Here is a 26,253-nt window from a genome sequence, read left to right as displayed (position 1 = left end):
GGAATTAAGAAGGGGACTTGGGGATGTGGAGAGGCAGCAATAAAGAGCCCAATAAGGGAAGTGGACCTAGGCTAGATACTGGGAAAGGAGAGGGGGAAGGCAGGGAGGAGCCAAGAGAAGAAGGGAGTTAGGGGGAAATGGATCCAGGGGGTGGGGAAGACAAGAGGGGACATTTAGAACAAGAAATAATTCTATTTACATGTGTTTCTGGCAGGATAAAACTGCCTTTTCTTTTTGTTGGTTGAATGGCTCATCAAGATCAATTCACCTGATTTCACTGGGGAAAGGTCTCCCTCCTGTGTCACTCTCCACACCAGGTGTCTATCAATGTGATGACCGTTGTGAAGCCACACCATCAAAGACAATATGTGAAGAGCTGAAAATCAAAACTACCACCCTGTATTTTATCTGGGTACCATTTAAGGTTAGTGAGCATCATTGTAACTGTCTTTCTGCATATGCTTTAAAATCCTAGCTTCAAATGCGAGTGCTCTGCTCACCCTTTAATGTCTTACACAATATATGCAGGATTCAATGATCATCTTATGTCAACCTTACTGCAGCTGGGCTAAAACTGACACCAGAAACTGTTGCTCCTTCCCTCCCGCCCCCCCCCCCCCAGTTATTACCAGTCAGATCCATGGATGTTCGGAGAAGGATAGTGCAACATAAAGGGGTTCTGCCAAATGGACTGTGGTCTGCTAGTGTGCCTCAAAGCTCCATTTAAACACTAAATTGTAAAATTACAATGGTATCATTAGAATTTAAGTTATGCGCCTGGATCCTGCATCGGCTTATGCATGTGCTTAACATTGTTTACATGAGTAGTCCTTTTAAGTAGGGCTGGTGGAAGGATGTTTTGTGCCCTAGGCGAAACTTCCACCTTGCGTACCCCCTCCCCCGAGCTCCTGCCCTGAGGCACCTCCACCCCCCCTGTGGCAGCTCCCCACCCTGAGGCACCCTCCCTGCCCCAGCTCACCCCTTCCCCGCCTCCTCCCCGAGCACGCCGTGGCTGCTTCACTTCTGCCGCCTCCCAGGCTTGTGGCACCAATCAGCTTAGAAGAAAATGCCCCCCCCCAAATCCTAGCACCCTAGGCAACTGCCTAGGTCACCTAAATGGTTGCACCAGCCCTGCTTTTAAGGCAAATCATGTGTGTGTTTGCTAACCAGGGCCTCTAACTTGCAATGGGCTGAATTGCCTGCCTACTTGATTGGGTGCTGCAGGCAAAGTAGATACTCCTCTGCCTATTGTCTTGTTTTTGGATCACACAGGGGGCTAGGTGAGGACACCTGCAGTAAGGCAGCAATATGTGTGTCCAGAGGCAGAAACATAGGCCTCTAGGGAGCTTTTATCATGAAAATTTAGTTGTTTGAGTGTAGTTAGGCACTTACAGGTTTTGGCAGCAGCCAAGCCGGAGTTTTGTGGCTCACAGTGAAGCCTAAAACTGGGACTTAAGTGCCTAAATACCTTTGTGGATATGAGCCTTAGATGCTTTTATAAAACCCCCAAAGCAGATACATCTAGGACATTTTTTTATCCTAAACATTTGAAGAAATATTAATACATAAACACAGGCAGTGCTAGCAAAACCAAATATAATTAACTGTAATGACTTCTACCTGTCACTAGAGGCTGCTGTTAATACACAATGATGAAACATTAATAGGAAACAGTTCATTCTGCTTTTTTCACCACAAATATAGATTACTTACAATTTACTGAACATATTCTGATAAGAAGTTAGCAAAGCTAATTTGTATTTCCAAGATGCACTTATGCGGTTATCTCTATTTCCATTCCTCAAATCAGATCCATTCAGTCTCTGTTGTAACTCTTAACTCCGATGGGACTATCAGTATCATAGGAAGGTATCCCATTTTCCAGACTAACATGCACACTTTTCTATAAGGCTCAAAATAAAATGGATCCTAATATTCAAAATGCTGTGTAAGTCGTGGCTTCTCTGTTTTATCAGTAGCTGGGTGATATTTCCTCTAATTTATGGTGAACAACGCATATCTACAATCTGTAACAATGCACTGCATTTCAGTTACTGAGAACTTTAAATATACCAGTTATTTTGTCATCTCCTTCTTCCATGTCACCCTCTGTGCTTGGAATCCTTTCCAAAATCTATTCAGTCCTCCACTCTAACATTTTGCAAGGAACGCCAGAGGATCACTTCTGTAGCATTGTTGACCGAAAAATAAACACACTTTTTTTTTTTTTGGGTCAACTGTGACTATTTGAGGTGGTTGCTGCATATCTCTTTCCCCTGGTAATCTGATTTTTGAGTTAACTAGCATTTCCTCTAATTATAGTGTCAGGTTACGTTAGATGTTTCACTTTTATTTTACTTCAGTCCCACTGCAAAGTCCTGTTGTTGTCTCTGTGTTTCACCCCTGTGTCTATGGGGAGGCACAAAGGCATAGCCTCAGCTCCCTGCACTAAGTTTGGCTTTCCCGTGTGGGACCCTGTGCCTGCAGCCTGCAGAGGGACCCCCTCTGCTGCCTTCTCTTGTGTGCAGCCAGCAGTTTTCTTCAGTTTCCCACAGCTCACCCCGCCCCTGCACACACCCCTCTCCAGCATACCGTCGCCATCCCTCATTTGACTTAAAATAAAATGAGTGGTTAATAATTTTAAGCACAGACCTGCACCTCTTGCAATTTACACCAGAACAAATGACTAATCTTAGTGTCATCAAGAAAAGGACCCTCCCACAATATGCAGCCACCTGCAGTTTCTGGATCTTGGGCTCCCCAGCCCATCCAAACCTACTGAGAACATATAACTCACATGTTCCAGAGTCCTGGGGCATTACAGTTGGGGTGAGACCTGCCCATTGACAGAACATTAACCTCTTTCTATTCTGGGAGGCTGCTTCACTGGGCTCTACTGTTCCCTGAGTAAAGTGTGAGAGCAGCTGCCAGCATGAAATACAGGAGAGGAACTCTGCAGACACACTGACCTCTTGCCTTGCTTTGGGTGATGCCCATCCTGGAGGAAACTATTCTAATGACTAGCCCTCCAGCCAATGACAATCAAACTTCTCTGTGCAAGTGGTAGAGTGGCTTCTAGTCCATGTGGGGGGGGGGCGGGGGGGGGGAGTTCCCTGGCTGCATGGGGCCTCTAATATACATAGGTGTAGCATGCCTTCCAAATTGACATATAACTCCTCACAAGTAGAGCTGTGTGAATCTTTTATCCAAAGAAACCTTTTCTTGGGGAGGGACAAAAAAGAAGATTCAGCAACACCAAAACATTTTGTGAATTTGTGTTGATTTTTGCTGAATGATTTCAGTCAAAGCACTTTAAAATTCAGAAAAAAATCAAACCCTTTCATTTCAAGACACTTGCAAAAGTTTCACTTTTTTTTTTTTTTAATGCTGAGTGGCTTTTTGTTCAGAAATTTCCTTTACTTTTATTTGAAAATACTTAAAGTAAAAATGCTCAAAATTAAAATGCAACATTTTGTTTGACCCTGAACAAATATTTTTGACTCTTTGATTCACTAAATATTTTTTTAAATTGTTTTCAGTTTGAGCTGAAATTTTGCTTTTTTGGGGGGCAATTGCCGGCAAACAGAAAAATTTGTTATTCACCCAGCTTCCTTATGTGTGTTAAGGAGAATTCTGCAGTGCCCTATAAATCCTGTTGTGGGGATGTGATCACTTTTCTCACAGCCCTGAGACCGGTGGACCTTTTCTGGTCTGTCCTGAGCCTGAGATTATCCCCAGTGTTATGTAGACCCGTTGCAATACCAACTAGCCATAAACTGCTGTCAGGGGAATCTCTGTCTCTGGCATCCATCTGTAAATAAATGCGTGGTCAACTTAGAAGGGGAAGGTGATGTAGGGCAGTTTTCTGGGGGCGAGGCAGTATCGGCAGCAGTTTGTAGGTGCTATCTGTACACAGCAGTGTGCCCTTTTGGATATTTCATGGTGGGCACCCCCATCTCCCCTGCAACTTTTGGGCTAGAAACTAAAACTTCAGTGATGGTTACAGCCTCTTGTAGTTTTTTTACTTTGTTTTTAAAATTAGGTACATTTCAGATACATTTTTTTTTTTAAATACACCTCTACCTTGATATAAAGCTGTCCTCGGGAGCCAAAAAATCTTACCACATTATAGGTGAAACCGCGTTATATTGAACTTGCTTTGATCCATCGGAGTGCACAGCCCGCCCCCCTGGAGCACTGCTTTACTGCGTTATATCTGAATTCGTGCTATATCGGGTCGTGTTCTATTGAGGTAGCAGTGTAAATTAGGCTGCAGTAACCCAGGAAGACTTATCTCCAGACCACCTCCCACTAAGTCTCAGACACATCAACAGCAATGTGCTCCTGTGGGTGCTTCAGTGCTATTTTTCTTTGGAGGGGGCGAAATGTTTTTACACTTGTATCATATTTTTTGACACCAATTTTTTACCTCTTGAGACAGTTTCTTATCATATGTGTGTGGATGTAAATCTGGAGTAACTCCAGTGGAGAATGTAAAGTGGGGCCCTGTTACAATGTTTCCTGATTAAAATATAATCTTAGCTTGGTTAATGTTTTCATAACCCAAAATATACAAAGCCAAGTCATAAGTAAAACTTAGGGTGAGAGCTTGATCCCTCTATAACAGGAATTTTGCCATTGATTTCAATAGGGGCAGATTTAATCTGTAGTACCTCTTTCCAATATATCTAGTACAACCTGTTGATATTTGTACCAATCACTGGTTAGCGTCTCCCATTTCACCCTGAAGCCAATGAGCTGTTACTGTACTGTTAGAAGACACAATATTCTAGGATAGTGGCAATTGCCAGTTAAGTTTTCATTCATGACCTATTTTAACATTGGGATCCTTTATCGGTGAGGTTAACTGCTTTGCAGTCCACTTCTCCATTGCCCCTTCTGTTGTCTCAGCAGCTGACTCAAGAACACTTATACAGCTGCAACACCCAGGGCGCTGCAGAGGTGCTATTCGTTTCTTGTTCTCTTCTTCAGAGTAATATTTCCAACTAGCCCTTCAACAGGAGCAGCAAGAGAAAGCATCTTCATATGCCTATAATTTCTGCAGTGTTCTCATTCTGTGAGCACTTGCATCTGTGTTTAATATGAAAATTTCTCAGGCAAGAGTAAGGCAACACTGAAACAGTCCTAGTGCCTGTTTTAATTCTGCAAATGCCAAAGTACACTGTGGTGATACTCCAGGCATTTCTCTTACTCAGTGTATGCAATAGCTTTTCCTCTATTGGCAACCCAGAAAATGAACCTGGGGTAATAGGAACAGCAGAGTCCTAAAAAGTTGTGTAGAGCTAAAAAGCCAGCCAGTTCTGCACTCCTTCACTTTATCAGTGGAAATTCCTTCCTCGCTGATCAAATGACCAAGGGAAAATTATCTCTTTTTAAAACAGCTCACATTTCTTTGGATTCAGTTTCAAATTGTCATTCTTAACCTTATCGCAGACCATTTATAAATGCACCAGTTCCGGACCAAAAGATTTAGTATGTACCAGATTTGTTATCCATGTATGACAAACAGTCTGAAAGAGGTGCATGCCACAGAGTACATTCTCCATGAGCCGCTTAAAGGTTCCAAGAGCACTGCATAATCTAAAGGACATTACTTGAAATTGCCAGAGCCTTTATCCTGCTGTAAAAGCCGCCGCCTTCCTGGTTTTTTGGATCCATTTCCACCTTTGCAGAGCCAATTAAGATCAACATGGAAACTGAACTTACCCTATTACAGCACTAAATACATCTGTTTCTGACAAAGGACAGAAATCCTCTGTGACTGTAACAGAGTAGCTGGCCCTTTAAATAAAATTGGCTCAGCACTCCTTTTCCAGTCCAGGTGTGCCCTAGTTTGGTGTAATGAGCAGGGTTGGGAGTTCAGAAAGGGCAGTTCAGAACTCCAGAGTCGTCAAAGAGAACTTATAGGGAGAGCTTGGAAAGGGCAAGCCAACCAGCACTGATAATAAAGAGAGCTCAGAGGAAGAGCAGAGCTGAACTGAAAGCTTCAGGGAGGGGTCCCACTGAAGGATGGGGTGGTGAGAAGTCCCGGGTTGAGCAGTGGAGCCACAACAAGCTGGTGAAAGCAGAAGCTAGGAAGGCAGTCAGTCACCTACAAACTTCTCCAGGCTGAAGAGCTAAGCATGGCCAGAGATAATTGGAGAGGTCTGAAGGCTCAAAGCAGCAGAGGGAGATACCTGCTGGCTCTCTGAGGGCCAGAGAAGGCTGAAGGCTGGGGAATGGATAGGGCTGAGCCCTCTGATGTCTCCAGGCAATAACTAGAACCATACGTGGGAAGGAAATAAGGCAGAGAAACACTTTAGGTAGAGGAGCTGGCTTTGGCACGGTGAGAGATGCTAGAGCCGTACCTGGGAGCTGAGCTGGAGCCCGGTGAGAGACGCTGGAGCCATACTTGGGATTGGACGGTTGGGGACGAATGTACTGTTTGGACTGTTCTGAGGCTGGGGGATTTGGGGTAATAAGCTAAAATCACAAAAAGGGGTATTTATATACTCTGAAGGGTGCAGTGAGTTTATCTGAGGAATCGAGAAGGAAACTGAGGCAAGGGACCACTTGCTGGGCTGCCATGAGCGGGAGCTCCCAGTGACCATTTAATTTTCTATCATCCACACAGAATCTGGCATCAATAATCCCTTTTCCCAACCAGAAATTAAGGCTGATGCTAGAGGTTCAATTATCTCTTCCTGACATTTCATTACTCATCTGTAAAACTCTTCTCTGTCAGAAAGTGAGAGTCCGTGAGGTACTTGCTTGAAAAACATGCTTCTCCTAGTGTCTGTCTTGGTGTATTTACTAATGCAATAAAACTCTTTATCTTGGTTGATTGAGGGAATAAATTCAACCAGAAACACTTGTCAAACGCTGCTGCTTGTAACAGTGTCCACTAGTGCACTGGATCAAATCTAGTTAGACCTTTAGAAACTCCTCTTCTCCCCTCTCTTCCTACTAGATGAGCTGCCTCACATTTTCTCATTGTTTTATTAACGAACACAAAAAAATCTGTATTTTTCAAACCGACTTCACAAACCAACTAGAATGCTTGTCTTGAAGCTAATAGAGCTGAACCATCTTGTAAAACTAATTCTCTTCTCTTTTTGATAGGTGCGAATGTAACCCATTGCTCCGTATATGAAATGGGTATCGCTCTATGACTGATCCACAGAGGATATGGATCTATTACAATTCTCAGCTTGGGAGGTGGTTCCTTTTAACTCATGCTTTTTACGGTAGAGGTCTCTGGTTCAGTGCCAGATGAGACCTCACTTATGTGATAGCTGACACACAAGGGATTGAACTGAGTACCTCCAAAGCTAAAAGAACAAGGTGGAGCTAAAATGCTCGGCTCTTAAGGTGAGAGCTGTAACAGATCTCTATCTCTTTTGGCTCAGGTACAGAGGGGAATACACAGTACGTATTGGCCAGATAGGATCAAAAACATTTGGCTAAAAATAGGCAGTGTGACTTTGAGGGGGGAAAACAGCCTGTGCCAGTGAGTATTACTATGTATTGGAGGGTGCTAACATTAAATCAGCCCACAGGAGAAGAGCCACCGTATTTATTTGCTTTATTCACCATATTTATTTGCTTTATTCAATCATAAAAATCTTTAAAGGGACAAACAAAAGATGATGGGGTCTAAGACGCATGTGATATGTACTTGTCCAGACAAGGGCTCATTATAAATATAGAATCATAGAATATTAGGGTTGGAAGAGATCTCAGGAGGTCATCTAGTCCAACCCCCTGCTCCAAGCAGGATCAACAGCAACTAAATCATCCCAGCCAGGGCTTTGTCAAGCCTGACCTTAAAAACCTCTAAGGATGGAGATTCCACCACAATATGAAATAGTTCTTCATATTGAGGGGGGGAGGAAGTGAAAGATTTTGTTCAGGGTCTGTGCATGTTTTGGTTCTGTACAATTGCCTCACTTTCATTGCTGGGCAAAGGCGAGAGCACTGAAGAAGTCACTTGGCTCTTTGCCATGTTCCCATCACAATTGGAAGTATATGACAGCAGTGGGTTGTAACCATTGCAGGTTAAAATCCTTAAATGTTTATTTGCGGAATGCTGGCTGACACTTTCCTTTCACATAGCAATTGACTAGCGATCACTAGAATTCTCTGACCTCAATGGAAGCTACCTGCACATCCTAGGGTGAATTTGGCCTGAAACATGTGTAAGGGGTCAATAGAACATGAGGAAGCATCAGTTCTGATTCTCAAATCTCTGAAAGTGAAGAAACTGCTTATTCTTTCACAGCTGGATCCAGATTCACAGTTGTTCTGCATCCCCTTTTTGCACCAGCTAAGGTGGAACAAATGGGTTGGAGGGGTGGCATAAGGCAGGAGTAGCTGCACAGGAGCCCCCTGTTCCTAGGATATTTCTCTATTCCTGGTGCACAGCCAGATCTGTGCCATCTCTTCAGCAGCCTCACTCACCCTCCCGCCTGCTGGGGGACATTCCAGGGTGAAAGGAGGTGTGCTTTTACTCTCCATTGATTCTGCACTCCTGCAGTGGCCCATTGAAATAGTGGATAAGTTTGGCCAACTCTGTTCTACTCAGTAGCCTGCACTGGGAGACAAACTGGCCCCCAGTTGTTCCTGGATAGAGGAGGCACAATCTGTTTTTCCCCGTGTTCCTGGGCCAGCCCTAGGTCCAGCACAGGGATGAATTTGCCCCTCCTAGGGCTGGAGGTGATTGCCATATCTGAAATTCTTAAGAAGCAGTGGTTGATGTTTTTCAAAAAGGCAGTGGTGGCCAGTCTTTTACTTCCTAGTTAAGAGTGAGTGTTTCCTAGTTTTTGTTGGTTTTTGTTTTTGCTCTTCTTATGGAAAGAGAGGTAACAGGTACCCATTTCCTTGTCTAAAACATACAGTGACTTCTATCCTAGGCGCTGGTTACTTTGACAGGATTTAGAGAGAAAAACAAAATATAAAAATTACAGAATCCCAAATAATAAACTTAAACAGTAGGTTGGTAATATTGATCCCTTGAATACCAATAGTTACACTTTTAAAGAATCAATCGGGAAACAAAATTAACTGACATTTCTTTAGTACTAAGAACACAAAGCTAAATCCCACATGCTGGCTTTTACAAGTATAAATATATAAAATGATTTTAAAACAAGTTCAAATTACTACTTAATTCCCTTGGAATAGACCACCTGTAAAATACAGTTGGAAGGGTATCCCTGAGTGTTTTAAATACTCTTAAATGGGTTTCTTTCTACATAAACAAAGGGGTACATTTTTCAAAGCAGTAGGTGGGAAGTACAAACAGGAGCCCAACCCTGCAATTTTTTTTATAACTTGAGTAACTTTACTCTTACAGGTAGTCTTATTTATCTTACATGAGTAAAGTTATTCAAGTGCATAAGTGTTTGTAGGATTCAGAGACAGCATTTGTAAATGGATTCCCAAATGTTCATGTAAGAAACAGTAAGTGCATAAAATTAAGACAATATATTTTTAATTCTTTGCAACTTTGAAGTAAAACATTAAGTTGTTAGCCATGCTTCTATCTCTCCCTTGTTTTGTTTTAGCCATTCAATATTATTCTTTACTGTTTCGAGAGCCTGTTTTCTGGGTGCTTGTCCTGCTCCAGCATTAGGGTATTTTTCAAAGAAATTTTCCATCTTGAAAAGAGAAAATGAAAATGAATTCACAGGCAGCAAGTACTTCTGTTGTATTTAACATCAAATAATTTTTATAAGGCCCAATTCTATGTTCTTGAAATCTGGGAAAGTTTTACTTGAGAAAGGACTTCAGGATTGGACTGGTAGTACTTGAATAATTATTTTATAGCATTCAAAATTATGTGAGGCATCTTAGAGAATAAAAGGGCAAGTTTCCTGCCGAGGAAGATCTTATAACTTAGTAGTTTAAAATGACTATAGGCATCATCTCCATACCTCCCAAAGCTGAAGGTCAGTGTTGAATGTTTGGGTTATTGATACTATTCGACCAAGATTTCTATCATTGATTGTGTATCTGAAAAAAATAAATAGTATTTGATATAAAAATAATATTGCTTTTTTTGGAGTGTTTGTTCCTTTATTGTTAAACGCTTTTAGCATCGTGAAATAGATGTTGCCCCCAAATTCCAGATGTTACAGAAATATTTGAAAAAGCATATTATATTATTTTTGTACTATTCTGTAGTTTAGCTATACCTGGCGAGATCTCTGATGTAAACATATTCAAAGAATGGTGTCTTCTGCCGGGAATCAAGCCAACCCTTGAGAGAAATTTCCATTACAACACCCTCACATGTCTGTGTCCCTTTGTGGAGCTAAAATTGTGTATGGCCAGAGGACCTCTGTAAATTGGCAGGCTTAATGTGATTCTATGCCCTCATGTGAGTTTCAATTAGATTCCCTTTCTAATGTCCTTCTCTGGTAGTAGAAGTGAAAGAGCATCTCAGGAATCAGTGTGAATAGACAGGAGCAAAGCTGGAAGCTGATTTCATTGTTACTACAAGAGGGAATAAGAAAATTACAAGACCCCTCATTGTAGATTGCTGTGAATAAAGAGAATATTCTGTATTAGGCCAGATTGGGGATTGACTGCTGCAGAGTCCATAGAAGAACACTCCCATAACTCTGTGGAACTTGCTACAGTTTTCTCTTGGCATTGGCTGCTAATGATCATTTAGGAATAGAAATATACCTTGTAGAATAAGTCTTAACTGCTTTATCTACATATTTTTATTCCTCAAATTCATATTACTATTCTTTACCACACAGATTTACAGTTCATAAAGCCCAAACCATAATACGGCACACCTCTAGGAAACTGTCCTGTATTTTCTCTCTCCTTTTCCTAGAAAAATACTTGGCTTTTTATGAGTAAATATTAAAGCAAAAAGCTTCTTGACTGATTCTTCTGGTGCTGTCACAACTTAGTGTGGGAGAGATCACAATTCACTAATGGTGACAATCAATATGCCTGCAGAAAACCAGAATGGGCAGTGTCTATATGGGTGAAATGACTGGAAATTCTTTTTTTTTTTTTTGCGGGGGGGGGGGGGGAGGGAGGGAGGGACAGGGGAAGATGCAAAATCTACCTAGGGCACTGGGCAACAATGCATTTTCTCTGTAGCTGTTGTTCAAGCCTATTGGTTGTCCCAGCAGGTGCAGCCCTTTCACACTACTTGCATGGGTGTTAGTCACCGAATCCATGGAATTATTGCTAGCCTCTGCAAAGTTTCTGATGAGCTGGTGTGATGACTCCCTCTGAAGTTTGTTTAGTTATTCCACTGGTAGCTTAAGTGGTGTGGAGGGCCTTATACAGCCTTTAGTCTGCAAGGAGCTTAGTGTTGTGAAAGCTGTGGCAGATTAGGGTGCTCAGTATCTCACAGATCAAATGTTAATGGCTGGAGTCTCAGAAAAGCTGGTCTCCCATAAACCAATGGGATTATTCACATGCTTAAAGTCAGGCAGGTTTTTAAGTAACTTGCTGAACTAGGGCCTTAAATGTGCTTCCTATGTTATGCAGTGTTTCAAAGATCTGATAGCTAGTTACTTTGTCCAAAAGAAAGGCAGGTACCTAGCACAATGTAGTTTTGATTGTTACTTAGCTCTCAGCAAGTTTTGATTCAGACTGGAACTATTGTGTAGTATTTTCAAGTTGGCAGAAACTTTTTTTTTTTTTCCTCACCACAGGCTGCAATAATATTTAAAACATTTTCAGCTCTCTGTCCAAAGGAGTTGCTTCTTAGAGCCATTTGCTTCCACAGAAATGGGTAAACCCAAAGATATTTGCAAGTTTTGCTTCACATTAAGAGAAATGGATTGATGTGTTCCTGTACCTAATGGTGACTGTGTGGAGAGACTAAAGTAAGGTGAGATAAGAAAATAAAGAGCAGGCGACTTAGAATTAAGTGTAAAACATTCAAAGGATGTTAACATACCTGCTGACTAAGTATTCCCAGTTGAGCCGTATCCAGTCCCAAGCCATGGTTTTGCCATAGCTGTTATAGGAGATGTATCTCAGGACAGTGAACACATCCTGACTTTTAATAAGACTGGTGTTGTAAATATATTTTAGATACCTAGGAGAAACCAGATGGGGAAACAATTAAACAGACTTTTTAAAATCTTTCATTAAAGATTGTGAAAAGTGAGTTGTAAAGAAACGATTCAAGTTGCTGAGACCAACCTAAACCGTCTGTAGAAATATTTGTATTTTACTATGGAAAATCTAACACTAGAGACTTATTTTTCCTAGACCATTTTAAGGATGATATAGGCTGGTCTAAAATGTGATTACCTATTAAGGATAAGATTTTTTTTTTTTTCCCAAAAGTGACCGGCATGTAGACATCGCTAGTGTTTACTTTTTTTTTTTTTTTTTTTTTTTTTTAAAAGGTGCCTGGGCTCAAGCAATAACAATGGCATCTTCCACATATCATGACCTTGTTTGCACCATATGTGCAAAGTCGTGCCTGGCACACTACTGCCAGAAGAGATGCTGGAGCTGAGCCCCAACACAAAGTAAGCCCCGGGCATCTCACTGAAAAGTAACAGGGCTTACGGCCCAGATCCTCAAAGATATTGAGGCATCTAGTTCCCATTGATTTCCTAGTTCACTTGAAAATTTTACCCTAAATCTATCCGTTTTCTATCCCAGTGAGTGAGGTCAAAGTTCCTTCGTCTAATAGGATGAAATCTTGTGAACTATAGAAGGTCTATAATGCAGTAGGTCAGGGGTGTGACCAATAGGTCCATAAAATGGGTGGACTCACTGTCACATAGACACATTTAAGGACAATATTGGGAAGCTACTCCTAGCTACAATGTACAGTAGCAGCTGCAAAAAGGTTCCTCTTCAGCTACTGTAACTTGGGGCTGAGGGTTCTGTTCTTCCACTCCATAAACAAGTGGCTGAGTGCACAGCCAGCTTTCTCAGTGGTGTGTTCTTTTTTCCTTTATTTCACTAAAAAAGTTGATTCTGGGAAGGGCCAAATTCCACCTGTGAGTTACCTACAGTGCAGATTTTTTGTTGTGTTTTTGCTCTGCATATTTGGGTTTGTCTGAATAATCCATGTTTTAGTCATAGAAATGATGACTGTGTAGGGGTTAGTTATGAAATAACCTTAAATGATGTGCCCCTGTGAAGTTATACACAATGCTAACCTCAGTCACCACATAGCCATATTACTGTTACCTTCATCCCCTCTCTTCTAGTTCTTCCTATTGTTAATTCTGCTCATTTGTTTAATCTTGTCTTCAATTGTAAACTCTTTTTGGGGCTAGGACAATGGTGCCCAGATCCCAACGGGGACCTTGGTGGATACTGCCGTGGTGGTGGTGGTAGTAATAGTAGTAATTAGGGTAGTTCTATGCTTGCAAGAGATGAAGAGCTATAAAACCCATCACTTGAGTGTATTCTTTCAAGCAAGGGAACAATGACTTTGCCTAGATATTGGCAGTATAATCTCAGGGAGGACTACTCAAGAGTGACAGCATTTGACAAGTATCAGGGGGTAGCCGTGTTAGTCTGTATCTACAAAAACAACAAGGAGTCTGGTGGCACCTTAAAGACTAACAGATTTATTTGGGCATAAGCTTTCGTGAGTGGGCGTAAGCTTTCGGCGAAGAAGTGAGGTTTTTACTCACGAAAGCTTATGCCCAAATAAATCTGTTAGTCTTTAAGGTGCCACCAGACTCCTTGTAGCATTTGACAATCTGCTGTGTTCTATATCATACTTTATAGATGACCAAAAATGGTAATGTGGGTGGGTATATGGGGGAAGGAAAATAACTCTTTCAGCATATTTTCAGTAACCTGTCCAAAAGGGTGATGTTCTTCACTGATGCCAGACCATAGAGCAGCTTTTCTTTTTCTTGAGCTAATGAAGTACTTTGGTATTTCTGAAACATATAGTTCCATGATGTCTCATTGCCGGAGTTCTGCATCCCATAGCGATATACCAAGAGCCGGAGATTTACAGATGGACTAAAAAACATAAAGAAATATATTATGGTTGCCACCTTTTTTGAGTTGCATTAGAATACCATATACAGTATTCTTAACTGAATGCAAAAACCATGAATATTCACCTTGCTCCATTTAACCAGGAATAAAATAAGCTAGATGCATTGTTCAAAGCATCCTGGTCGTCCATGCTGCATGCAAATCCTAAAACATCTGCACGAAGAAGCCTTTTTAAAAAAATAAAATAAAATAAAATAAAAACACAGAGAGGGAGATTTTCCTAGTGTTCCACAATTGGAGTCTATCTATAATATTAATATACACAATAAATTCTTAACCTCATCACATGGCTTCCAGTTTCATCATCGTTCCAACCCAGCTTATTTGCAATGGGTTTAACCAGACTGCGAAAGTATGTCTGAAATAAAGAGGTTTTCTGATTACCCTTTTAGGTTTCATGATGTAACAAGGTTTTCATCTTCATAGTTTGTCTTTTTAAAAATTCCAGTAACAACAACATACCCCGGGGAAAAAAAACTTTCAGCAAAGTCACCATGTCATGAAAGGATGTGAACATCATACTGCACCTTTGCTTTGCACTGTTATGATGCATTGACACAACATGAAGATGTCCCATCAGCCTCAAGCCTTGTCTACACTATGATAACATAACCACCAGTGTAAACTAGGACACACTCTGCTCAGCTTGGTCCCCTGACATAATGCTGACTACAGTTTGTGCTTATCTGTGCTGACCACTGAAGTATGTTCAACTCCAGGTCAGCTATCATGATTGCTGACAACCTCACTGAGACATGGTTACCTTTCCTGGTGTAGGTAAGGCATCAGAAGTTTTCCTATCTTGAACAATCCTGCTTGTAATACATATGACAGCCCTGGCACAAAAACAACTGTACAGTGAACAATCAAAATAGGTGGCAACCGTAACAGGGAACACTCCAATTTTATTTCCAGTATATACAGATCCACAGTCTGGGGATCTGTATAATTCATGGGCCTATATAAATCAGGTCACAAAATATATGTTGAGTATATTATTTATTATACATCTTTTAATGTTGAAATTATACATAAAACCGCTTCAGCAACTTTGAAAATCACTCAGCCTTCAATACTATAATTGTTATAGCCCTGAACTGTAGGATTAATAGATTATAAGCAAGACTTTCATGGTTGTATCACCTTAAACCTGGGGTAGAGCTCTATATCATCTCCAAGCATGTCTCTGAGGTAAGATACAGCTGATATAACTCTATGCCAAGGTAAATAATCCTCTTCATTTTGTAGATATTTTGTTAGATTCAGTGGAACAGCATAATTCAAAAGTTCAGCCCTGAGGAAGGAAGAGAGACAATTGACACAATCTTACAAATCCTGTCTCGTTTGTAACTGGAACACACAGAAGTCTAATATACTGGGTGCTAATTGTAACCACGTTCCATCGCTGCATCATTCTTGTGAGGAGCTCTTTTTGGAAGGAATTCATTGTATGCAATTTGAAAACTTGCGTATTTTGGAAACTGTTGTTGTTGTTGTTGTGGACAATGTTTTATTGGTCCTATTGTACAATCTGTAGGAAGCAGAGGGACTCGCCTCAGGAGCATGTGCCTCTCTAGAAGCAAATCTGTTCAAATCCAAATTTCAGAAGAGTCAAGTTAGACATCAGCCTTCTACTTTTTTTTTTCAGTGTCTGTTTGCCTTAGTTTAATTTCTTCTTCCCTCTCCATCAATCACTTTCCCTTTTCTCTCTCTGTCCTTCAAATCACTCATCATTTCTTCCCCAGCCGTGTACTACACCCAGTCTGCCTCTTCTCTGATAGGAAGAGAGAAGGACGGAGTGGGCCTCCAAACAAGCAGTGTCCTCTTTTCCAGTTTCTGTGAACATGGTCAGGAGAAGAAGTTTTCTTGTCTCCCCCTTCCTCCCCTATTCTGCCCCCCCCCCCCGCGCTGCCATGGGATAGGGCTGATTAGGAGTTCTTGAGAGCCAACAAACTGTGTCTTCTCTAGGAAGGAACGGGCAACATCTTCCTCTTCCCTCCCCTCCCCTCCTCAAACAGTAGGAGGTGGGGGCTGCTGTGGCTTTCTTATCCCTTTCCTCCCTGGGAATGTGCTATATTATGGAACAGGCACTCATGAGGATTCAACTCACTGTCTGGTCTAAAAATAGACTAGGCAGAGCAAGCACACCACCATTCAGCACGGTGCTCTTGGGAGAGCAGCGATTGTTCAGCCCATGGGGGTGGGGTGGGAGGGGAAAATCAGACAAATTCATTGCTGGTCGACCAGATTGATGCTTCAGATTTTTTTTTTTATTTAAATCAAAACAATTTGGCAAATTCAGGTGAACTGAAACATTTTGTGAATTCAGGTTGAATCTATCCCTCCCCCCTGCACCACACACACACACACTGGAAAAAGTTTATGTGAAAAAATAATTTCACTCTGCTTTAGTGATAACCTGATTGACTTCATAGCCTATTCTGGAGAACCGTCTCTCCCTCCCTATTACATGGTGAAACGGTCCAGGCCTGTATAAAAGTCTGCTTCTGTACACTGGCTTTTAATGTAGACTCTCGACTCCCCCCTCCCACACTTGCGTGTATTAGAGATTTTGTGTTCTGATGGGACAGCTGAAAATCACACACTTTTAATTGTGTTGCAGTCATGGAAGTGTTGTAAGTGTTCATCCGCAAGGCTATGGGGCATACGTCCCAGTGGCACTATGGATACATAGTTCATCTAAGGATTAGTTTTCTCTGCTGAAAGTATTTGGCTACAGATTTATCAACTTACAGTAAAATGCAGAAAATCTGCTGAATCTATTCTGAGTAGGTGTTACTAGAGGAGGTTGTTTCAAATCCGTAAGTAATTACAATAATACCTAGGGCTAACAGTGCTTTTCATCAGTAAATCTCAATGTACTTTAAAAAGGGTTAGTAGCATTATCTCCATATTGTAGCTGGAGAAACTGAGGCATAGAGTGGTTAAAGTCACTTGCCCAAGGTTAATCAGAAGGCCAGTGGCAGAGCCAGGAATACAAACTGGCTTGCAAATCTTTTTATGACACAGAAATAAACACTGAAGATCTAAACATGGGGAAATAATTTTAATATTGGGAAAAAAATCCAATGAATTCAGTGGGACTGCTTTTGTAACTGTTCACCAGTGGGAGTAAGGGATTCATTCTCTGGCTGTAAGTTTGTATTTGCACAAGCAATGGGTATCTAGTGGTCTGATCACATGACTGAGAGCTAGAAAGCCAGAAATTCTAATACCACCAATTCACTGTTTGGTCTTTGGCAAATCCCTTAACACTTGTGTATCTGGGTTTCCTTATCTGCAAAATGGGGATGATAATCCTTACCCACTTTAAAGAGTTGTTGTGAAGATTAGCTAGTATTTGTAATGCAGAATATAAGTGACATACAATATTTGGTAATGCGAGTCTCACAGAAGGGACAAACTAGCTCTAAATATCTAACTAGTATGTTTAATAATCATGAAATTTTATGTTGTGGGTTTTTTTGTTTGTTTCTATATTGTACATGGTACTGAACGTGAAGGGTTTGATTTTAAACAAATTAGATGTACAATTCATGCACACACTTGCTGTGACTGTATGTGCAATTCTGTCACGTGGGAACAAATGATCATAATTAATCCCTTGCATGCACAACTGAAATAACTACAAGTAAATTGAATGCAAAATTGTGCATATATTTTGCTTATGCAATTGCATTCTTAATGGGTTTAGTAACCAGGCCCAAACCATCTTTATTTTCCTGACTTTTTTTATGGAACTCTGTTATCAACAGTTTTTCTAGTTCTCACAGTGTTTATCTCTTTTATACACAGCTACTCAACTGCACACCCACAAGAGCCCTTCACTTCATCCCAAGGCAAAAGGAATTGTCTGTATTGTGTGATAGCAGCAATTAAAGTGCTAAAGAGATTATTATAGCACCGTGCTCTTTAAAAGAGCTCAGATAATATACTTGGGAAAAAGTTATGGAACATACACAGGAGGCACTTGCCAAAGAAAGTTCTGAAGGATTATTATGATTAGATGTCACGTACAAGAGCAGAGCAGCTCTGAAGGAGCTCTCATTACCATTCTAGGGCAATCCGCATTGTGTAGTTACTTGCTTTTATTCACCAAATAAACCTTGAAAAGGTACACACAGTTGTGTGACCAAAAAAGAAGTTACATCTCATTAACTGTCTTAATTCAAGATTCAGAAAGAAATTTGGGGATATCTATGGAGACCATATACTCCTTAGACACCTGGTTTCTTCTGAGAACATGGCTTCATCTGGAACATTTCTGTCTTTGTCTTGCCAGCCACACCAGGCTCAAAAAGTCAAGAGTTCTGCAGGCAGAGATAGGAAATAAATCCTTCTCCCTTTGAAGCGAATGGCAAAACTCCCATTAACTTCAGTGATTCAGGATCAGACACTAATACTGGACAGGTAAGGCCAACCCTAACTGATATCAATAAGAGTTGTACACACATTTGAATTTGCTCCTTTATGGAGGAAAATGTAAGAGAAGAAAAGGCTGCTAAAGACAGACCAAGGCCTAATTCTTTCTGTAGTTATAACAAAATAATAGTTTAAAAATTTTCATTCTTACCATCCAAACCAAGAGAATGCCAATATAATAAACAGTGGGAAGACATGAAAACTATTTTTAAATATCTATAAGAGGGGTGGCCAAACTTTTTGGCCCGAGGGCCACATCTGGGTATGGAAATCATAAGGTGGGCCATGAATGCTCATGAAATTGGGGTTGGGGTATAAGAGGGGGTGAGGGCTCTGGCTGTGAGTGCGGGAGGGGACTCCAGGCTGGGGCAGGGGTGCGGGAAGGATGAGGGTTCTGGCTGGAGGTGCAGGCTCTGGGGTGGGGATGGGGATGAGGGATTTGGGGTGTAGGAGGGTGCTCCATGCTGAGACCAAGGGATTTGGAAGGCCAGAGAGGGATCAGGGCTGGGGTTGGGGCCTGGGGGTAGTGGTGAGGGCTCTGGCTGGGGTGGCGGGCTCTGGGGGGGGAGCCAGAAATGAGGAGTTCAGGGTGCATGAAGGGGCTCCAGGCTGGGGCAAGGGGTTGAGGTGCGGGGGAGTGCTCTGGGCTGGGATCAAGGGGTTTGGAGGGCGGGAGGGGGATTAGGGCTGGGGCAGGGGATTGGGGCACAGGAGGGGCTCAGGGATGCAGGCTCCGGGCAGTGCTTACCTCAAGCAGCTCCCGGATGCAGCGGCATGTCTACCCTCCGGCTCCTACGTGGAGGCGCGGCCAGGTGGCTCTGCACGCTGCCCTGTCTGCATGCGCCGTCCCTGCAGCTCCCATTGGCTGCAGTTTCCAGCCAATGGAAGCTGCTGGGGCGGCGCTTGGGGCAGGAGCAGTATGTGGAGCCCCCTGGCTGCCTCTAAACGTAGGAGCCAGAGGGGGGACGTGCCGCTGCTTCCATGATCCGTGCAGAGCGGCCCCTAATCCCATTCCCCGGCTGGAGTGTGGGAGCAGGGCAAGCCTCAGACCCCGCTCCCCAGCAGGAGCTCAAAGGCCGGATTAAATTGGCTGGTGGGCAGGATGTGGCCCGCGGGCCGTAGTTTGCCCACCCTTGGTCTATTATGTGTTAGTTTCATTATAAAACCTACCTTGCCAAAGAAAACACATCATCCAGAAGCCCGGCACGATCAGCAGAAGAAAAAGACTGCACGAGGGGAGGAAGAATGAGAGCAAAAAGATGTTTATATTTTGTAGAAGAAACAACAATTGTTAGTAGATTCCAGAAACCAACCAGCTTACAACCAAATCCAGTTAATTTCATCAGACTCACCGTATGGCTGATAGCCAATAATCTGCTTATGTTGTCCCAAGTTTGTATTTCATAATTTACACGATAAAATCCAATGTGGTCTGGATTTATTTTCAGTAAAGAATCAGGGTTGCTGGGTGTTATAGTAATTCCTGTGGCTGTAAACAAATACTAATGAAAAAGGTACATGCATATAAATATAATCCTGGGGGGGAGGAAGGGTGCTCATTGGAAATACATTCACTCCAAAATTCATGTTTGATTTTTTAACCCTTATCCACAAAGGACCCGAAGCTTAATTCTAGGTTGGCTGCTCTAAAATGGCAGTGAGTAAAGATATTGATGCAGCTGTTAGCTTAGAATTGGAAATAACTGTGGTAACAGTGTGAAATCTGTAGGCAAATGTTCATTATTAAATGGAGACTACTGTACTTAGAATAATCATAAAGGAAATTATTCTTTTTGCAGTAAACACTTAATCACAAAAATATTCCTATTAATATTTATTCCAAAAGCCTCTATCAGTTCTCAGTGTTATGGTTTGTATTAATCTGATTTTATATTTTACCTATTTATCCTCTGCATGGTTTTTCCATTTTATGTCCATGCATCTCTTTTCCCTTCCTCTTCCTTGACTCAATTCCTATAACTACAGATTAATTAAATCCCAAAATAAACCAAGCCCTTACTCAAGTCTTGAGGTTCATGGAAACTCAGAATGAAGCCTAACCTTTGAGGATGATGTTTCATTCTCGAAAGTTAAACTGCTCCCACTGTGATCAGCAGTTTTGAAAGTTCACTTAGTGCCTGTTCCACTGTCTGAAGCAGAAGACTTTTACTCCAATGCGTATTGACTCAGCCCTTAGTAAATCGTATTTCTGACTTTGGATGAACCGTGCAAGGTATTTCAAAAGACTGTTCTAATTCATTGGGACAACTCTCAGCCTCCTGTGTTGTGATGGGGAGAGTGGGGAGAGAAAATTCTTTCATGCAATTTTGTTATGCACCATAACATAATGGGTAGGTTTAATTTTCATCCTAGTCTCTGAATGCAAGTAAATTAAACACAAACTTTAAAGTAATTTAAAAAAACTAAACTAAAAGAGGGAGACAAGTGCTAAATACAAAAAGAGAATAGAAGAGCTGGTTATATATTTTTGAATTTTGAAATTTTGTTGAGCACTCGAAATTTTTCAAATTTTGAAATGTAGAATTTTTGGAAAAAAGCACACAACTTTCATGGACATCTCCTTTTTTTTTTTTTTTTTTTTTTTGAGCAGAAAATAGCTTCAGCCAACTCCAAACATAAGAGTACTGCAGCTCCCTCCACCTAAACTAAGCGAGTCCAGACTGCCACCTATCACTGCAAGAGATGTATTTATCAGTTTCCAGATCCAGCTTCTCCCTTAGGCTGAGATTCAGGAAAACACATATTTAAGTCCCATTGCTATCAATGGGACAGCATGCTTAGAAAAGCACCTACACATGTGCTTAGCTATGAGTAGGGATGGATTTAAGCATATCTTAAATGTTTGAATATGCAGGCCTCGCACATACACACGCTATCATTAACATTAAATGGAAATCTTTGTTTTAATGTGCCCAAAATTCCTCTAAACCAAATGACCAATTTTATATTAGGGTGAGTGTCATATTGTGTGAATAAATAAGAATAGATTTTAATTATTGGACTTAATTAGCATAATCTTGTTTATGGGAGGGGCTTATTCTCATTCCAGGGAAAGACCTTAACTCCTTTATTCTCAAGCAGTGTGTTTCAAGCACTGAAGAGCATAAAAGTTAATTACTTTTTAGTTCTTAGTAAGGATATTTTTAAAGCTTTGTGTGATTGTCACATTGAGCCTACTGTTATTCTTAAATGAAACATTACTGAAGTTTACCTGCAGATACTGACTTATTGTAGAATGTAACATTTGTTTCGGTCCCAGCACGCCATTTCACTGGGATATTCCATGTGTAACTGAAATGATTTCAATTGAAAAAAATAAACAACTTTTGAAAGAGAACCTAAAATAACACATTTAAAACATTTTATCAATTATCATGATTAATAAATACATTTATTGTAGCATCTATGGGTTCCAGCTTTATTGTGCTAGGCACTGCAGAAACTTACACAGGTACATAAATATTTATAAATTGACTATGAAGAAGTATCTATATCTAGATATCCACTAATATATGACTAAATACCACAGATAACAAATTTTGGGCTTTCCCAACAGCTTGATTATTTAAATATAATAAAAACTTCTTTAGGATATCTTCCTGGCAAAAGCAGTTTATAAAAAATTTTGGATCCAGGCAAGGTGAAATAGATAATTGGTTATTTTTATTGGACAAATGTTGCATGATTAGGACAATATTCTATTTCTAAGTTAAAATAAAAGGTTTGAAGTTTCTGATGGCATTCCTCTTTTCGATATGGAGAATAGCAGTAGTTAGTCCCTAAAACTATGAAATATACATAATTGCTGCCTCTGGCAGACTGAGCACTGGACAGGGAGCTATGGACTACTGAGTTTTAGTCCAAACTCTGGCATTGACTTTGTGTGGTATTAAGCAAGTAACTTTTATGCCTTGATTTAGCAAGGTATTTAGTCACATGCCAAACTTTAGCCATATGAGTGGTTCCATTGACCAAGCCATGTTTTGGAAATCCATGGAAGGATTCACATGCTTAAAGTTAGTACGTGCTTAAGTACCTTTCTGAATGAGGGCCTTAATGTGCCTGTGCCTCGGTTTCCCCATCTATAAAATGGGAATGATATTTACCCAATATCAGAGGGGTGTTCTGTGGACTAGCTAATTTCTGTACCATTATATACTGTAAATGTGTTTATTGTAATTATACACAGTTGGAAATATAGTCTTGTCAAGTAGTATTTCTGTATCATATCATGCTAATCTAGTAGATCACAAGGCATTGAATTTAATGAAGTATGATTATATGTGGATGGGTGACCTTAGCATTAATGTAGAGGTTTATATGTTCAAAGTTTTGTACAAACGGTAACTTCACAACACCCCTGTGTGGTAAGTTGCTAAGGATTACTATGCCTGTTTTACAGATGAGGAAAACTGAAATAGAAAGTGATTCTTTGAGGGCTATACAACGAATCTGTGTCAGAGGGAGAATTAGAATTCAGGACGTCTTGATTGTTCCAATCCCGTGTTTCTTCTCTTAGACCACATTGATTCCTCCCTCCCTCACTGAGTGCCAGATTGTGATAGTATCTTACTCCTTGATAAGTCTAATTGAAATCAATGGGAGCAGTTGGGAAGTAAGGTACTATATAATGCAAGGGTATCAATATCCAGCCCAGAGATGTTTTTCTAGCATCTTAGATACCATGGCAACAAACACTATACAAAAACTTGTCATTCTTCTGACTTAGAATCAAAGGAACGATAGCTTCATTCTAGCAAGTAAGAAAATGAAGGAAGTCGTGTCTCTTTGCTACCTACGGGGAGAAAGGTCAGCTCTTGTTTTATATTTTTGAATAAAAATATTTTAACAGATTTTTACATTTCTAACTTTTATTAGCTGTTTTTTGGAGAATTATTGCCATGGAGTTTAAAAGGGTTATTACTTGGCCAAAAGCCTGGCTGTTGCATTTCTCCAGGAGAAAGCCGATAAAAGAGTTTTTAATATTTGTTTTGTAAATGCACGTAGTGGAGTGATTTTTTTCCTTTAGTGTTTTTATATGTTCCTGAGATCATGTACATAAATACTTCTCTTGGGCATTAAGTATAACGTCCATATCTGGTTAAGTATGCGTATTGAGGATGTGTTCCTGACATGCTATATTGCAGCCACATACTTGCCTACCAGCACTATTTAAAAAACATGAGTTCTTGAAGTTGTATTTCTCTTTTGAGTGTTAATATCCATGACTGGACTTTGTTAGGACAGGGGCACTGTAGCCATCTAGGGAGACAATCTTTTATTAGACTCTGTTTCACAGCTTAGTCACAACCCCAGACCTGGAGCTGAGCTGTCACAGTTCCACTGGAGGGACACATGGCCCCAGTAGTCTCCTCTCCCACATCAACGCTGGCTGGGGGAGGGAGTACAGTTTTCCAGTGCGCTTGGATCCTTTGCAAGGGATAAAACCTATTCCAATTAAGATAATATCAGGGTTTATTATATAATAATAATAATTATATATATATGCATTTTATCCCTAAGCACTTAATAAAACTTTACTTATCTAGAACTAATTTCCCCCACCACTGAGATGCCACTGTTTCTGGAATGACTGGAGCAGTTCACAATGTACATGGCTGATTAGGGCAGGACTTGCTTTAGGATTTACATTAAAAGCATGATGAACACCAAGAACCTGGTGCTCTAATTCCTTTGATTATCTGAGGAAAGCCGGGCTGCTGGATTCACCCCCTTCTGAAAATAATGCAATGAGCCAATGTTGTGAACAGTAAGGAGCTGTTAATTGAATACCATCTTCCATATGGCACAGAGGTAGAATTTGCAAAAATGAAATTTTTTCTTGGTTCAAGTCTGCAAATTTTTTTTTTCCCCAGTTCAAATCCAAACCAGGTCACTAGTGACCAGAAATGGTTTTTCTGGCTGACGGCTCTTTGATCTGTGTAAATTAGTTGGTGGCCAATGTCCAAGCCCCAATGGTGCCCACTTCACAAAACCACCACCGCAGTTGACACTGTTTGGCAGCCTTGTTGGCAATCTCAAGCAGAAAAGGCAAGAATTGTATGGACGTGGGGACAGAACTACTCTTTTGACTTTACTGATGGTGCTCTGTGGGTTATTGTTGAGACACACATGCTGGGCAGCATGGGGAAGGCTGCATTGTTCTGTCCATGGTTGTACCTGTTTTGGTGGCTAAAGTCTCCAGGGCTGTAAATAGGGCATCTTCCACCATCATGAAATTCACTCAGAAATATTGAAAAACTATCCATATATAACTGAAACTGCTGTGATCTCTGTTACGCCCAGTCCTCCATACTATTTGTCCTCCCTTCCTCTTCTTCCTTTTGGATTTAGACATTTGGGGCTGGTCCACACTAAGCCCCCAGTTTGAACTAAGATACGCAACTTCAGCTACGTGAATAACGTAGCTGAAGTCGAAGTATCTTAGTTCGAACTTAAAGGTACTTACCGCGGGTCCACACGCGGCAGGCAGGCTCCCCCGTCGACTCTGCCTACTCCTCTTGCGGAGCAGGATTACCGGCCTCGACGGCGAGCACTTCCGTGATCGATTTATCGCGTCTAGACAAGATGCGATAAATCGATCCCAGAAGATCGATTGCTTGCCGGCGAACCAGCGGGTAAGTATAGACGTATCCTTGGTGTTCTACACTGAGACACACAGAGCTGATGCAGTAGTTGTCCTGGGTGTGGGGAGTTATTATACAGCATCCTGTTAAGTTTTCTTGTAATTTACTGATTGTTGGGTTTCCCCTGAGACCTCTTCCACTTGGTCTCCCAAGAACTCAGTTCACTTCCAGTCTTGTCTGTTACTCAGGTTCCTTTATTTGGCATAAGGCAAAGTTATGCAGAGTTGATTAGATTCAAGCATAGGGGTGGGTGGCGTGTACCTTGCATCCAAAGTTACACCACATACCTCTTCCTTTAGACATTACATTTACTGTACATTGCATTACATGTTTTGGGAGGTAACTGTAAATTCAAGGCAGGGAGGTGTGTGTGTGTGTGTGTGTGTGAGAGAGAGATAATGAATACATCTGAGCATATCTATCTACAGCATCTCTCTTTCTGCTGTTTGTCTACAGGACAGGCATATACAGGAAAACCTTACCCTAGTGCAGAGGTCGGTTCAGAAGAATTTGCTGAGGGGTCCAACAGAAAACGTCTCTGTGTGATCTTTGAATTAGCTTCCACACTCAATACAGGGTATCCCATCTGCCTGGTCCAGGTGTCCATCACTTCCTTCACTGGCTTATCACTTGCCTAAGAATAACAGCAGATGGTCACACTGAGAAAGCTAAATCAGACTGAAGAGGGAATAAAACGCTCATGCTGAGTGGCTGGGAGACCAGAAAGGGAACAGGTTTCCCTCATTAATGTTAGGGCTTTGTTCCTAACAATTCAGCAAATAAGAGCGCAAGATTGGCTCAAAAATATTTTATTTGTTAAACCCTTTCATGGTGCATGTAACAGAAGAAAAGTAATGAGCTGTTAACAGAGACATTTTAAATACTCTTAAAGCAAACAGGGTTAAACTAGGTCAAGGTTCAGGCAGTAGGAGGGGCAAAGAATATTCCCTGCCCTTGTGGCTTGCTCCTCTCTGCACACTTCAAGCTCAAACGATTTTCCTCCTCTGCTGCCTTCTGAGGAGGGAGTAGAACACAGGAAGGACTAGCTGAGATTCTAGCACTATTGGCGAATCTCCTCTATAGCAGAATTCCCAAACTATGGTCTGCAAGCCAGTCCTTC

At 41.2% G+C, this 26,253-nt stretch overlaps 1 protein-coding gene and 1 long non-coding RNA gene across 2 annotated transcripts in view; one reads left to right on the top strand and one right to left on the bottom strand.

The window, feature by feature from the left end:
- The first annotated feature begins 284 nt into the window (after positions 1-284).
- Positions 285-25,723, top strand: LOC135983587 (uncharacterized). Its single transcript, XR_010601286.1, has 4 exons — positions 285-424; positions 18,326-18,453; positions 23,216-23,295; positions 25,590-25,723. It is a non-coding gene; the product is annotated as an uncharacterized LOC135983587 (long non-coding RNA).
- Positions 9,060-26,253, bottom strand: part of ENPEP (glutamyl aminopeptidase) — a 50,927-nt gene continuing 33,733 nt past the window's right edge. Inside the window, exons 10-20 of the mRNA XM_024106849.3 lie at positions 25,616-25,767; positions 21,698-21,777; positions 19,818-19,954; positions 19,636-19,691; positions 15,166-15,316; positions 14,301-14,380; positions 14,088-14,189; positions 13,813-13,983; positions 11,936-12,076; positions 9,936-10,014; positions 9,060-9,659 (exon numbers count right to left, since the gene is read on the bottom strand). Of these exons, the coding sequence (XP_023962617.2) occupies positions 9,522-9,659; positions 9,936-10,014; positions 11,936-12,076; positions 13,813-13,983; positions 14,088-14,189; positions 14,301-14,380; positions 15,166-15,316; positions 19,636-19,691; positions 19,818-19,954; positions 21,698-21,777; positions 25,616-25,767 (1,287 nt within the window). The 3' untranslated portion in view covers positions 9,060-9,521. The remainder of the gene's footprint in view (positions 9,660-9,935; positions 10,015-11,935; positions 12,077-13,812; positions 13,984-14,087; positions 14,190-14,300; positions 14,381-15,165; positions 15,317-19,635; positions 19,692-19,817; positions 19,955-21,697; positions 21,778-25,615; positions 25,768-26,253) is intronic.

The sequence above is a fragment of the Chrysemys picta genome, chromosome 5 (assembly GCF_011386835.1).
Source record: "Chrysemys picta bellii isolate R12L10 chromosome 5, ASM1138683v2, whole genome shotgun sequence".
Lineage (NCBI taxonomy): Eukaryota > Metazoa > Chordata > Testudines > Emydidae > Chrysemys > Chrysemys picta.
Note: the sequence above shows the minus strand (reverse complement) of the source record. Positions and strands in the feature narration are given on the sequence as shown.